The sequence below is a fragment of the Coloeus monedula genome (genome assembly GCF_965178545.1).
Source record: "Coloeus monedula genome assembly, chromosome: 12".
In the NCBI taxonomy this organism is placed as follows: domain Eukaryota; kingdom Metazoa; phylum Chordata; class Aves; order Passeriformes; family Corvidae; genus Coloeus; species Coloeus monedula.
Genome location: NC_138792.1, coordinates 1,360,025 through 1,375,304, shown reverse-complemented (window position 1 = coordinate 1,375,304; position 15,280 = coordinate 1,360,025). Strand labels below are relative to the sequence as shown.

Here is a 15,280-nt window from a genome sequence, read left to right as displayed (position 1 = left end):
AACTCATTCGATGGAGAAAGGGAATGGAAATTAAATCCAGCTGAATTTCACCTGAGACTTGGGGATGATGCCGACTCGGAAGAATCCAATGTTGCCACTGTCGATCTTGGTGCAGTCCACCACGGTGGAGGCAATGTTCTCTGGAGAAGGGCCACCACAAAGAACTGCATCCACCTAAAAGCAGCAGATTTGCACACCAAATTCCCCTTGGAAAAGGAGAGTTTCCCCTCTCAACACAGCAAATGATTCTCATCAAAGGCAATGCTGCTCCTTCCTGCCCCACTGCAGCGACACCAGCGCTGGATTTGGAAGGAATGAACTTCAGAGGACAGGGAGAGCTCTGTGGGGTGCAGGTCAGGGGTGCAGCACAGACAGGTTTACAGCAGCTGAGCAGCTCTGGAAAAGTCCCATCCACAAAGAAAATGTGTATGAATTTCTGCTTTCTGAGGAGTTAGAGGGGGAAGATTTGCACCAGCTCTTGTTTAAAGCTGCCCTCACATAAAGCTGCCGTGAAGATACAGAGTGTAAAACCCTGAGAATTCAGTCCTGAAACCGTGGAATCGTGGAATCATCCTGAGCTGGAAGGATCCACAAGGACCATCAATCCGACCCCTGGCCCTGCACAGACACCCCAACAATTCCACCCTTCCAAACGCTCCTGGAGCTCTGGCAGCCTCGGGGCCATGCCCATTCCCTGGGGAGCCTGGGCAGTGCCCAGCAGCCTCTGGGGAAAGAACCTTTCCTGATATCCAACCTAAATCAATGTAAGACAATGAAAGGCCATGACCATGGCACTTCCATGAAAGCTCTAAAAACCAGGGATATTTTGGAGCTTGGCACCAGCTTTTGCCCAGCTCCAGCTTCAGATGGGAATCCCTGAGTTCTCACAGCCCAATTCCAGCTGGAGCCTTGGCACATTCCGACACCAGGATTTGATTGCTGTAAGCAAGAAGGAACTTTTTATTGCTCCCATCCTCCCGTGTTGGAATATGAACCGACTCACGTTGCCAAGCCATAACCACACTGTGTAAAGCAGGAGAGGTTTGGTTTCCCACCAAGTTCTGCGCTTTAAAATTTTCCTTCTCTTTGATAACAGCATCAGGAGCGTCCATGAGATTTCTTAAATTAGAGGCTTTCCCAGGTTCCTGATACCATCTACTGATTTGCCTTCTGGGAACAAAGTGGTTCCATTTTTCCATCCCCACACCTCGTGGTTACCTTATCTCCCAGCTTGGCATACACTTGGTTGTGGTGGGTCGTGTCGGCCTCTCCTGTCGGGTTGGCTGACGTGACCGCAATGGGGCCAACCTGGTGACAGAAGAACGGGAATCAAAGCCCTGAGCCTGATTTTGGGGATAAAACAGGTGACTTGAGCTCTGAACTTCATCTGTGACTCTGAAGAGAGCTCCATGGGGCTCACCCAGGTGAGGCACCTACTTTGCAAGCTACTACAGTCCCACCAAGCCGCGTTTGAGTGACCAGCACTGACAAATTCGGGTTTAGTGATGATGGCCATGAAATGACATCTTGTTTTCCAGCAACAGCACTTGCCAAAGACCTACAATGTCTGTCCTAGAACACTCAGGGTGTCACAGTTCCTCTGGCCACTTCCTGCACCCTCTGAAGCTAGTCCAGCCTCAGAGGAGCCTGTGCTTCCAACAGTGTCCTACGTTGGAAATGAAACTGTGTCTGTTAATGGGATTTTCCTGGTTTCCTGACCTGGTGGTTGCTCCTTTTTCCCTCTTTGCTGCCATAAAATCCCTCCCAGCTGCCTGCAGACTTCCCTGTTCTCACAGAAGGGGACTGGTCACCAGGGCTGAGGTGCTCTGACTCACCAGGTCGATGAGGTGTGTGGTGACAGAGCAGTCGGGGATGCGGATGGCCACACTCTGAGGGGTTCCAACGTATTTGGCAGAGTCCTTCATTCCCAGGAAATCCACCCATTCACCTGCACCAAGCAGAGTCACACAGCACTTAGAGATGGCCATCAGTCCAAACACGATGATCTTACCAGGAATATCCCCGTGGAACACGTGGTGTTGCAGGGGTTCACAGTTTTAGGAATTTTGAACCCAGAGCTCTCCAAAGACCTTGGAATTAACAGCATTTCCTCACCTCTGGGAATGACCAAGCTAATGGGAGATGGCCAGGCAGCCTCCATGAAGTCCCAGAGGAGGGGAGTGAACAGATGCCTGGCAGGTTCCAGTTGCTTTAGGCTGGAAATCCAGAGGGACATGGGGCGATCCTGAGCCTGGCGCTTGGACCTGGAAAAGAGGGAAGAAAAGATGAGGCTGGAAGTAAGAAGGGGGTTTAATTTCCAGGAAAGGAAACTCTTGGTGAGGTGTAGAGCTAAGACAAGGTGTGCAGGCTCTGCCCCAGGTCACCAGTCTGGAGTAAAAGGAGGACTGTTCAACAACTGACTGGGTGGGAAGGGACATTAATGACTATTCCCAATCAGGAACGGAATCAGTCTATTCCAAATCAAGGCTTTAACTTCTCGTGTAATGGTGGGTAAAAATCCCAATGGCCCAGGTTCTGAGGAAACCCCACCAACACGAGGGGTAGCAGCTCACAGCAAGAGTCTGCTGTCACCAGAGGGGCTTTGCTGTGACAACATGGACCTGCAAGCAAGAACAAAAACCCCCCACCCCACTTGCCACTGGTTTGGGTTTCTTGTGGTGTCCAAGTTACCCAGCTCCATCAGCCTTCAGTATCCCAGAACACAACCACAGCTCAATTCCCTCCTTTCCTCACCTGGATCTTCTCCCCACCTTGCTGCTCCCACCGAGGCTGAGCTGCCTTGCTCTCAGCAGGTGCTGTAGCTGGCACTCAGTACCAGCTCTGAGCTCTAGAATGTTCCTGAGGCCAGCCCAGGTGCCAGGACTCACCTGTGAGCCTTCTCCACGGCGTCAGGCCGGTTGCAGGCGGCCACCAGCACGTACACGGTGTCCGTGGGGATGCCACAGGTCCCGCCGTTCCTCAGGATATCTGTTGGCATTGGAACAGGGCACGAGCCCGTGAGTGACAGGTGAGGGCTGTAATTCCCATGGCAGAGCTGTCACAGCCAATTTGGTGCTCTCCTCTCCTTTTCCCGTTTTCCCAGCTTTCCTCCAAGGGGACATCTGGCATTTAGGGGGGTTCTGGGCCAGAGGTGGAGAGAGCAAGGACCAAGCATCGGCTCTGCTTTCTCTGTACAAAGCTCTGGGTGGCAGCCCCAGCTTGGAGGATTCCTGGATCTCAGACTGGATGAGGACACAAGGAAACAGTGCAGGAGACACAGCAGGGAATTCTCTGCTTCACTCAGCTCCTGACCCCGTGACTTGGCCCACTTCACCAAAATGTCACCATGTTATCCCGGTTTCCTCATCAAGGCCAGGTTGGACGGGGCTTGGAGCAACCTGGTCTAGTGGAAGGTGTCCCTGCCCACGGAACAAGATGGGCTTTAAGGTCCTTTCCCACCCAAACCGTTCTGTGATCCTCTGATTGGGATAACGTCCTTTTAAGAGTGTTCTGCTACAAAACCTCCCAGAATTTCCCCTCCATCCCCACTTCCTGCCCTCTGTTTTTCCCTTACCTGCAATTCTCTTGACTGAGGAAGCTTTCCTGGCAGGCAGGTGAAGGCACTTGGTCGCTCCTGCCCCGACACCGCTGAGCTGCACCATGGGCCCCCCCATGGGCAAGCAGCAGCCCTCAAAGGTACTGCTGGAAAGGGCAGCCAGGAAGCAGTAAAAGCTGACCAGCCCGAAGATGAGGGTGGCAGCGATGTCGTATCCAGTGGGAAGAGCATGGATGGCATCCAGCAGGAAGCTGACAGCGATGAGCATGAACGTGAGGGAGTAGAAGAACCAGGCCATGTTTAAGAAGAGCGAGCAGAAGACAACGAAGCTGTTGAAGAGCATGAAGGCAGCGATGCCCACGGCTGCGTGGAAGCTTCTGGCGGTGCCGTAGAGGCCACCATACCTTGTCAGGCCCCAGATGATCCACATGACAGCGTAGAGGATGAAGGCGCTGCTCTCCAGGGTTTTACCCCGGGCAAAGGCCACGGAGCCGCCAAGAAGCTTCAGGATCCCACCAGCTACCACCACCCATGGAATGACAACGGTGGCAAGGGGAGCCTGGGGGTCTCCTGGGGTTGTTAGGGCAAAAGAAGCCAGGACACTGCAGGCATAGGCAAGGACTTCTGCATCTGCATACTTGGAATAGCCCAGGTAGGGAGCGTGAAGGTCCGGCCCTTCCCGGAGCTTCAGGAGGCTGCTGCGAGCAAGGAGGGCCCTCACAGCGCCCTTCCCTGTGGGGATCTTGGCCCTCGCCCTCACATTGTACAGGTGAATCAGAGCCACCAAGGCTGAGGCCACAAAAATGGCCACTGCCACGCCTTGGGGGCCACCTGCAAAAAAGCCTCTGGGGCTGCAAGCCAAGGCAATGCAGTAGGTGACAAAAACCAGCAAGTACAGGCCATCCACAGGGCTCTGAAGGGAGAGAAAAAGAGCCAAGACAGCGAAAAGAATGGAGAAAACCACCAGGAACGGGGTAGGGAAAGATGGCTCCTCTGGCTGCCAGGTGGGGTACAGGAGGCAGTAACCTGCAGCGAACTGGAGGATGGAAGTGAAGCCAAAGGCTGTGGCCGTGAGAACGTCCATTGCACGGTAGGACAACACACAGATGCCAATCTGGTAGGTGCCAGCTGCCCACAGCCAGGGCACGTGGCCCAGGAAGAGTCTGTGGGTGACCCCCAGGAGCCTGCAGCAGAAGACACTGGCTGACAGCATGTTCAGGAGCAGCCCGGGGGCTACAAAGGGATTGGTGCCACCAGCCCTGCCCCGGCTCTGCTCCTGGGCCTTTTCCTTGGTGAGATCCGTGCCAGGGAGGGCAACTTTCCCTTTGGTCAGGAGGTAGAGGATCCTCCCCAGAGCAAAGTAGCCTCCGACCAAGCAGACAACGAGGTGACCACAAGCCACGGCCGAGGGGCCGAGCGAGGAGCTGTAGTGCAGGGCCACCTCGTGGGCACTGGCCAGGGACACGGCGGCAGCCAGCAGGGCCAGGACGGGCTCTCCGCAGAGGAAGCCCACCACGGCCACCAGGAGCAGTGCCAGGGTGAAGGTGGCCAGGCCTGGCAGCAGGGCATCGCGGGAATCCCCCGGCTCGGCCAGCGCTCCCTGCCCTGCCAGGACGAGGATCACTCCGTAGCCACACCAGAACGCAGAGAGGGTCAGGCACAGGGACACCAGCAGGGAGGCATTCCTGAGGCTTCTCCGGATCCCTGGGGAGCAAACGGAGACAGGGCTGTGATTTCAGACAGTGGGATGTGGGAAGCGGGAGTCAGGAAAGTGGGAAGCAGGATCATTATGGAGCCAGGATCAGCACAGGTCCTGCCTGATGATGGATTCATCCTGGAGAAAACCACACTCTGCAGCTACCTGGAAGGAGGTTGTAGTGAGGGGTCAGGCTCTTCTCCCAGGGAACAAGCAACAGGACAAGAGGAAATGGCCTCAAGTTGTCCCAGGGGAGGTTTAGATTGAATATCAGGGGAAAATTCTTCATGGAAAGAGTTGTCCAGCCCTGGCACAGCTGCCCAGGGCAGTGGCGGAGTCCCCATCCCTGGAAGTGTTCAGAAATCACATGGATGTGGCACTGGAGGACATGGCTTAGTGGTGACCATGGTGGCAGCGCTGGCTGATGGTTGGACTTGAGGATCTTTAAGGTCTTTTCCAGCCTGAACACTGCTGTGATTTGGTGATTCTGGGATTTGATGTTCTCATTGCTACGAGTTATAAAGGATAAATAATTCAACATTCATTCTAGGAAGTGTGGATTTTGCTCTAGGCAGTGATTGTTTTCTCTCAGATAAGCAGTCATTGTCTGTTGGCATTTACCCACAGGCATTTCAACCATGGATGCTGGAAGCACTCTCAGAAAGCCTGGGAGAGAAATCGTGTACTCAGTGTGTTAAAACTCCGAGATCCTGGTAGAGCATTTATTTGAAACAAACGTTGATTTCTTTTCTTACCTATAGAGGAAAAATTTGCTGTGCCATGGAATGGGTTGGGAGAGACCTCAAAGCTCATCCAGTGCCACCCCTGCCATGGCAGGAACACCTCCCACTGTCCCAGGCTGCTCCAAGCCCCAATGTCCAGCCTGGCCTTGGGCACTTCCAGGGATCCAGGGGTAGCCACAGCTGCTCTGGACAGCACATTCCCCTGGGAGAAGGGATGAGTGGTCCAGCGAGGCTGCCGTGGTCTGTATCCCGTTGGCAAAGCAAACCTGGACGTGCAAAGCTGTGGGAGGGAGGCCTTGGGCCTGGCCAGCCCCAGATCTTACCTGCATAGGCCAGAAGAGCCGACAAAATCAGCAGCAGGACGCCGAGAGCGGTGCTGGGGATCAGAGGGGCGGCTCTGCAGGAGCTGTAGAAGTGCACGGCCAGCAAGAGAGATCCTGTGGGACACGGAGGGGGGGGAAGCACAAAGAGCTGGTAAACTCGGCCCAAAACCCAGGGGAGAATCAGCGTGGACAGAGCAGGGGACAGAGGAAAAATAACAGTGCAAGATCTGCAAACAGGAAAGCCTAAGGGGCTGGTGGAGTGGAACTCGGTTTGTGCCCAGGGTCTTGCTTCTTTCTGGGTGCCTGGTTTGAAAAAACGTGGAATTAATCATCTGAGGTTGCCCAGAGAGGTTGTGGATGCCCCATCCCACCAAGGTCAGGTTGGATGGGGCTTGGAGCAGCCAGCTCGAGGGGAAGGTGGGATCATCTTTAAGGTCCCCTCCAACACAAACCCTTCTGGGATTGTGTGGAAGAGTTTGGAAGTGCTCCCCTGTTGCCAGATAAAGGTAAAAATCCACAGCTCCAGCTACACAAAAGGCAGACAGACACACACACCCTGCAGATGATCCCTCCAGCCCTGTGCCGATGGAAAACCGGCCGAAAAATCCGGGAAGACGGGACACAGAGAAGGAGCAAGTGAAAGGGAGTGAACACAGAAACCAGAGCGGCGGGGAGAAGGGCTGGAAAAGGAAAGGGCAGGAAACCGCATCCAAATCGAGATGATTTACTACAGTGACTATGAAAAAGTTTGGATTTGCTTCCCACCCAGCGTGGAACGAGTACAGAACTTCAGGCCAGCCCTTGGAAGCCAACACAAATATTTTGTTGGCTCCTGAAGCCGGCGCAGGGATCTCTGGATCGAAAAGCTTTACCCAGGCAGAGAAGGCTGCGGATAAACAGCGTTTTAGCCCCCCTGGAAAAGGGGGGTGTCCCGGAAAGCTCTTGCCAAGCCCGTGTCCCGTGCCAGGAGGGATCCCTACCTGCGGAAATGCCCAGGAGCCCGATGCAGGAATGCAGTGACTCAGCCCCGCTGCCGCCCATCCCTGCGCGCTGGAGCCCCGGCCGGGGCTGCACTGCTGCCGCTCCTTCCTCCCATGCTCTTTATAACCAAACCATCGCCGCTGCCGCCGGTCCTCCCTGCTCTCCACCCCTTTTCCCTACAAACCTCTTCTGTTCCCGCTGCTCGCAGCATGCGGGAGGAAATGCAAATGAAGCTCTGGCTGCAGTAAATTCGGGGCTGTGAGTCAGCGTGGGCTGCTGGTAGCTCCCTCCAGGGGCCTCTTAATTTTACTGTTGATTAACCCTTGTTAAAAAAGACACTTGAAAAAATAAGGCTGAGGGTTTATTGCTGTTAGTGCCTTTTTTGCTGCTGCCAGTGAGGAAATCACACTGGTTAAAACGAAGGTTTTTGCAAGCATCCACCTTGCTGGAGCAAACAAGCGCTCTGCAAGCCCAGCAGCTCCTTGGGGACCAGTTGTTTCTCCTCACACTGGCCACGGGCCTGCTGTTTGTCCCTGTCACAGCTCTGAATGCCTGGCACCAGCCCCCTGAGCTGGGCAAACCCAGGGCAGACTCAGTGCCATTCCCTTCAAGGTGGCTTCTGTCCGTCTGTCACTCCACATCCAGCTCAGCCCGCACAGAGGAGCCTTGCTGGCTTTCCAGGTCAGGAGAGAGTGCCAGACACTGCCAGGGTTGTACCCCAAAGGGAACATGAAGGAGCTGGGACAACTTCCTGCTGCTTCCCACGGGGAACCTGTGGTCAGGGCATAAAGGTGTTTATGGGTGGAGGGGAGGCTGCAGAAGGCAGTGGGCACCGGCCTTGGGATCATGCTGGGCCATGGGCCAGGTGGGAGCTGTCAGAGAACTGCTCCGAGAGCTGACAGAGCTTTGATCCCCCTGTTGTTGTGTTTGTGGTGAAGGACCAGCGTAGGGACGGTTCCCATGAGGGACCCAGCTCCAGTTAAAGCAATCCCCTCTCTCCTGACCACATAAAAGGTGCAGAACAGTGAGCAGAGCTTTGCCCTGACATTGCTGGGCTGGCCAGGGATGGCTCTGCAGAGCTCCTGATGTTCCCCTCAGCAGATCCTGCTCTGTGCTCCCCCATAAATCCTGTTCCACAGCCAGGGCTGGAGGACAGGAAAGCTGCTGGGAATGGGGCTTGGAGCTGCACTGGCTGGAGCTCCAAGTCAGGCCTGTGGGGTCATCCAAGACGTGTTGGAGCTGTGACAGTGTCCAGAACAGCCCCAGAGCTGTCAAAGGACCCTGCTCCTCTGGCTCCCCGAGCCAGCTGCAGCACGATGGCAGCTGGATCCAGCTGGATCCCTGCCACTGCTCCCAAACTTTCCTGTTACCTTTAACTGTGCTCACCCTTCAGGAAGAGGGTCCCTTCCCTGCCCTCCTCGCTAGAACCTTGGTGCAGGTTAAAGCCACGTGTTAACACAACAGATGTGTGCAGACATGGCCCCCCAGGCTGGAACAACCCAGCTGAGAAATGTTGTTTTTCACGCATCTCTTCAGGGCAGAGAGTCCTTTAGGGCTCCCGTGTCTATGCAGACAGATGCTGTTCCAGGGGGAGGAAACAAGCCTGGCTGGTCCAGTTGCACCAATTATCCCAGGAAGGGGAACCAGCCCAGCCAGTTTATGACAGGCAGGGGTAACTGATGTGGTTGGCAGCAGGCAGGCTGTGGAAATCCTCAGCCTCTGGCTACTTTGTCCCATCTCTGACAGGACTGGTCCCGGAGCAGCTGCAGGAAGGAGAAATTACCTGCCCAGGTTGCAACATCACCCAACTGTTTTTGAATGCAAGAGGAAATAATACAGCCCTAAAGCATAGCTAGGGTTCCTTAGATAACGAAACAAACAGCAGGAGAAAAGCTTTGGGTGTTTTTCATGCAAATCTCAGTTTCATTTTTGTTCTGGGCAGTGAAAATAACTGAGGGGCACAGCCTGGGTTGGATTAGTGGGACTGCAAGGCCGCTCACGTGTTTCTTGTTCCTGCTTGTCCAGGTAGCAGCTGGGTGCCTGAAATCCCTCATTTGGGGAGAAACATGCCATAAATGAAGTCACAAGCAGCAGCAGCAGCAGCGAGCCTCCTCCTCAGGCCTGCCCTGACCAACCACCCTGCCAAGCCACGAGTCCATTACCCACAGGATATGCTTCATGGCTCTCCCAAAAATGACAGAGGCCCAAGGAGCATGTCTTATAAATAACCCCTGAAAAACACCCCTTGGCCATGTTGTGGGAGTCTTCTGTTCTCTCAGCCTCCACCAAGGCCGGGCTGAAACAGAGGGGTACAGGATCATCTCCGTGTGAGCAGAGCCGGGGTGGGAGGAACGAGCTCCGGACACTGAGTCTGGCTGCCAGGGGCCCCTCCAGAGCTCAGGGCTCCACCAGCTCCTGGCACCACTTCCCTGGAATTAAATAAATGGAGAGGTGGTGCTGTTGATGAGGAATGCCGTTATGCCAGAGACCAAGAAGTGTTTGGGCACTCTCGCAGGCACAGGGTGGGGTTGTTGGGGTGCCCTGTGCAGGGCCAGGAGCTGGACTTTGTGGATCCTTGTGGGTCCCTTCCAACTGCATGACTTTATTAATTTCTAAACTCAGGGTGCAAACGACTACAGCAAAGTGTGAAATATCCACTTTTGGGAGATGGGATCTGAGGGAAGGAACACTCAGGATCAGAAAGGGAAGTGTTGGTGTTAAAAGTCTGAAGCAGCCTGTGCAGTGCAGGGTTTAAAGCAGGGGGAATGCACTGGCTGGAATCCTGGCTCCGGGCAGGCTCCCTTCAACACCATCTCCTGTGCAAAGGTTTCGGTGCTTTAGTCTGAGCTAGAATGGAAAATCAACAGCTGAGGAGGGAAAACACAGCTGCTCTGTTGGGCAGAGCACGTCAGCTGGGGCTGCTCTGGAGACAACGTGCTGGGAAGGAGATCTGTAAGGGAGCAGCCAGTTGAGGAAACAAATAATATTTACACGCCCTGCCTGTGGAACTGGAAATAAAACCTCCTTGCCAGCAAGAAGCCCCAGCCCAAGCCTGCCGGCCCCACCTGCTCCTGGGGGAGGGCTGCGGCTATAAAGGGCTGCAGGCGGCGAGCGGAGCTCACAGCGGCGCGGGGCTCTCCGGGGAACCCCGCTGCTCCCGGGACACCATGGCCAAGCGGGTGGCCGTGGTGCTGGCTGGCTGCGGGGTGTTCGATGGCAGCGAGGTCCACGAGGCTTCGGCCGTGCTGGTGCACCTGAGCCGGGAGGGGGCACAGGTAAGAGGATCCCGCTCCGGCGCCTTGTGCCGGCTCTGCTCCGCAGCCTCTCCCCTCCTCGTCTCGGAGACAAACTCCTCAAGAGCCAAGCAGCGATGCCTGGAGTGTTGGGGATGGTGTGGGGAAATCCCTGCTCAGCTGGGCTGTTGGATTGGCGTGGGGCTCTGCATCCAAACTCTCCGAGAGTCTTTCCTGAACGCTTTCTCTCTCCGCTTTTGCCTTCTCGCTCCTGCTGTTTCTGTTTAAAAGACAGCTTGGGCTGTTTGAAATTCATCTTTTCAAAACCTCAGAGGGTAGGAGTGAAAATAGAATCGGAGAATCCCAGAACGGTTTGGGTTGGGAAGGACTTTAAAGCTCCTCCACTCCACCCCTGCCACGGGCAGGGACACCTTCCACTATCCCAGGGTGCTCCAAGCCCCGTCCAGCCTGGCCTTGGGCACTGCCAGGGATAAGAGAACAGGAAGGGGTTCGTGAGTTGAACTTGAGGAGGGGTAAAAAAGGTGCAGCTGCCAGGAGAGTCAGGAGAGCCGCTCAGCGAGACTGGGAAAGAAAGGAGGGAAACCCCTGGAATATCACACTCAGCTGTGAAGCACCCGCGTGCCTGGGTCGGATCCGTTCCCCTGGCAGTGGGAATTGCTCTGTGGAGCACAGAGGCACAGGGGTGACCCGCATGTGCCAGCCCGCCCAGTTCCAAACCATTCCAGCCCTGCCCTCTCTGTCGGGCTCCGGGATGAGCCTTGTCCGGAGGTTTTCTCCACTGGGCGTAATTTTGCCTCTCCGGGAGCTGCTGCAGCCGCGTCCCTCCTGCCGTGTCCCAGTCCAGCAGGCTCGGAGCCCATCCCGCTCTCATCCCTGGAGCGGCAGGGGCCTCTAGTGGAGGAACCTCGGGCGTCATCCCAATCCCTCCTTCTCCAAGCAAACAGAGCAGCACGGAACGGGATATTTCAGCTGGAAGGGGGGAGAGCTCAGCACCTCCCTCTCCACAGGAAGCTGCCACCAGGTTGCCCTTCAGCCTCCTTGTCTCCCACGTAGATAATTCCGGAGCCCTCGGCTGCTCTCACGGGACATTCCTTCCTGCCCCGTCCCCCTCCTCGGGACACCTCGGTGTTCCTGAGATCCCTCTTCAATCGTGGGGCCCAGAACTGCACAGGTGGCACAGTCCCAAAATCTCACCCTCCCCTCATAATTTCCGCACGTGAGCTTGAAAGTGCTGAAGGAAGGGGAAGCGTTTTCCAGAGAAAAACCACTCTGGCTTTGGGAAAACAGGAGGTGGGGAGAGGAAAGCCCAAGTCCTGTCCCTGTGGGACAGCAGCTCTCTGGGTGGTCACCTGGCGAGAGGGATTGGTTGGGATATGGATGGAATCTTCAGACCCCAAACAAGCTGTTCTGGGCACAAACTACTAAAGGTTTCCTTCCCTCCCTCCCAGCTCTTTCCCAAGAAAGCCCCTCAGCATTCCCACTCACTCCCTGTGCCCTTGCCACGTTTGTCCATCATTCCTGAAGGATAACAGCCCTATCCCCTCCCTCCAGGCAGAGGTTTATGCTCCCAACATCCCCCAGATGCACGTAGTGGACCACGCGAAGGGGCAGCCGACGCCGGAGCAGCGCAATGTCCTGGTGGAAAGCGCCAGGATAGCCAGAGGCAACATCAAGGACCTGGCTACGCTGGATGTCAAGGGGCTGGATGCCCTCATCATTCCAGGTAGGATGTGTGGGGTCTGCCTGTCCACAGCTTAGATATTCCGTAAGTCTGGAATGAGAGGGACTGGCTGGAAGCAGGGCTCGGGAGCGGAGCTGTGTTCCGTCCCTGCTGGCACTGCCACGCCAGTTTGGAGTTAGATGAGGACGTGGCAAAGCCAAGCTGATCCCAGGAGGACAGGACTGCAAACCGAGCTGTCCAGAGCTGTGTTTTCACTGGATGGAAAACCATCCCTCCCCTCAGCAGCATCCTTCCTCCTCACCGGGAGACCCCAGGGCTCAGGAGCGGAAATCTCGGCCGCTGGGGTGTTCCAGTGGGGATGGATGAGGCCTGGAGTGAGGACTGAGGCAAAGGAAAATGTGTCTGTGTTCCACAATAACCCAGGAGAGAGCTGTGGGTGGAGCACAGCTCCCACTGGAGCATCGAGGCCGTGCTGCTTCCGTTCGCTGGGGAGGCAAGGGAGGGGCTTGGATGTCTCAGCTCCCAAAGGTTCAGGATCTCAGGTTTTAGTTCTTTTATTGACCCTGGACAAATGCTGCCATCCATCCAACCCACCTTGACATTCCACCCGGCAAAAATCCCGCCCTGGGTATAATCTCCAGCCTAAACTGCTTCTCTTTCCTCAGGTGGCTTCGGGGTGGCAAAAAACCTGAGCACTTGGGCCACCCAGGGCAAGAACTGCAGCATCTCCAAGGAGGTGGAGGACGTCCTGCGGGCCTTCCACGCTGCCCACAAACCCATTGGGCTCTGCTGCATCTCCCCAGTGCTGGCAGCCAAAATCTTCCCGGGCTGCGAGGTGACCGTGGGGCACGACACGGAGTGTGAGCAGTGAGTGACCCGGGGCTTGATGGCAATCCCACCAGGGCCCCCCAAAGTCCCCAGCAGCCTGGCCAGGGGTCCTGGTCTCTCTGTTGGCTGACCATTATCCCTGAGAACTCGGCTCTGCTGCCTCCAGTGAGGCCTTCAGGAACTCTGGCCCCTTTGGGGACTTAGCAGGGAAAAGCAGAAGCTCTGGAAGCCTCATTTAATCCTTTCTCAGCAGAGCAGAAGGAATGGTCCAACACCAGATCTGTTTGCATTTTTGTGACTTGTTTCCACAGCTCTGATGGCTTCCGATAAGACACTTTATTTTAAACTAATTTAAATGGAATTTATTATTTTGAGTTAAATATTTGCCTCCCTGATGCCTCACTGACCCAGGGTAGGAAGAACCTTTGCTGACTCCAAGTTAAGCAGATCCAAGGCAGGAGCAGGGTGGCTGCACAAGGCTCGGGGTGTTAAGAGAGGGAGGGAGTGAAACTCTTCCATCCTCCAGGGAAGCCGTGGCTGGATCCTCTCAAGGGCAGGCCAGGGAATGTGATGGCTTTTGCTAGGAAGGAGTTTTATCACCAACTTGTAGGAAGTTGGTGAAAAATCCCCACCCCAAACCTAAATCTAATTGTTGTCCAGGGAAGCTGTGGCTGCCCCTGGATCTCTGGAAGTGTCCAAGGCCAGGCTGGACAGGGCTTGGGCCAACCTGGGATAGTGGAAGGTGTCCCTGCCCATGGCAGGGGTGGAATGGGATGAGCTTTTCACCCAAATCATCCTGGGATTCTATAAACAGGAACACTGGAGTGAGCAGAATTGGGTAGAAGAACACCCGTAGTGGAACTTCAGGTTTTATTTTGGCTTTACTTCAGATTTTTAACTCATTTGACCAGGAGGTTTTCCTGTTGTATAGTCCTGGAGAAACTCCTCGGGCAGGAAAAGATTGGGCTCCTACTGTGCAGATTTTGTGCAGTGACCACAGACTCTGCACTCCGGGCTCTCACCAAACCACTGTGTGTGGGACACATTCCCCACTGCAGGTTTTTATTCCCTGCTCTCTTGCAGGTGGCCCTATGCCAAGACTGCTGAGGCCATGAAGGAGCTGGGCTGCAGACACGTGAACAGCCAGGTCACCGAGGTCCACGTGGACGCCAGGAACCGGCTGGTGACCACCAGCGCCTTCATGTGCAACGCCCCCATCCACGACATCCACGACGGCGTCGGGAAAATGGTCCGAGAAGTTCTCCAGCTGGCCTGAAGGGCCCGAGGGCATCCAGCTCCCCTTGCACGGATAACGTCCTTCTCCTTTCACACAGCAGCAGGAAAATGGCACTCAGCAGCTCTGCCCCCAGACCTCTGCTGGCTGCTGAGGAGGGGGAATCCTGGAGTTCTGGTGTTCTGCCAAGGACACGTCACAAACTGGAGGGAGCTGGGCTGGGAGCTGGCGTGGAATCGTGGAATGGTTTGGGTTGGGAGGGACCTTAAAGATCATCCAGTTCCAATCTCTGCCCACGGGCAGGGACACCTCCCACTGTCCCAGGCTGCTCCCAGCCCCAATGTCCAGCCTGGCCTTGGGCACTGCCAGGGATCCAGGGGCAGCCCCAGCTGCTCTGGGCACCCTGTGCCAGGGCCTGCCCACCCTCCCAGGGAAGGAATTCCATCCCAATCTCCCATCCATGCCTGCCCTCCCTCAGCTTTAGGCCAGGCAGGAGCCAGGGCTCAGATTTAGCTGCTCCCCACGCCCCTCCCTCCGAGCACTGAATTGTGGCCAGAGGAAGGAACCCAGTTCTGCTACCAAATAAAACCTGATGCTTCTACTGGATCCTGAATTGTGCTTCTGTCTCTGCCTTTCCCTCCGGGTCAGCCGGGAAAATGACACAGGAGGAAACCCCCAGCACCAACCCCCCCTGTTTTGCTGGGATCTGTCAGGACCCAGACTGGAGCAGGAATGTGACATCGGTGAGAGCAGCAGCACCAACCTCGTGGCCCCAGCCAGCTCTGGTGGGAAGAGGTGACCTTGTTCTCCTGCATGAACAGAACCAGGGAATTCCAGGTTGGAAGGACCTCAAGGCCCAGCTGGTCCAACCTTTCTTGGTAAAACTGCTGTCTGGACAAGATGGCCCAGCAGCCTGTCCTGATGAGCCCTCAAGTGTCCCAACGTGGGGAATCCACCCCTTCCAACAGCTGCTCTTCTCACTGT

General features: G+C 55.7%; 1 protein-coding gene across 1 annotated transcript; it reads left to right on the top strand.

Annotated features, from left to right (window-relative positions):
• Positions 1-10,466: 10,466 nt before the first annotated feature.
• LOC309577421 (glutamine amidotransferase-like class 1 domain-containing protein 3, mitochondrial) lies at positions 10,467-14,338 on the top strand (the record flags this gene model as incomplete). The annotated part of the gene is made up of 4 exons (XM_082289429.1): positions 10,467-10,574; positions 12,105-12,276; positions 12,900-13,101; positions 14,146-14,338. 4 exons carry the CDS (start codon positions 10,467-10,469, stop codon positions 14,336-14,338), a joined length of 675 nt encoding a protein of 224 aa, XP_082145555.1.
• Between the last annotated feature and the right edge of the window lie 942 nt (positions 14,339-15,280).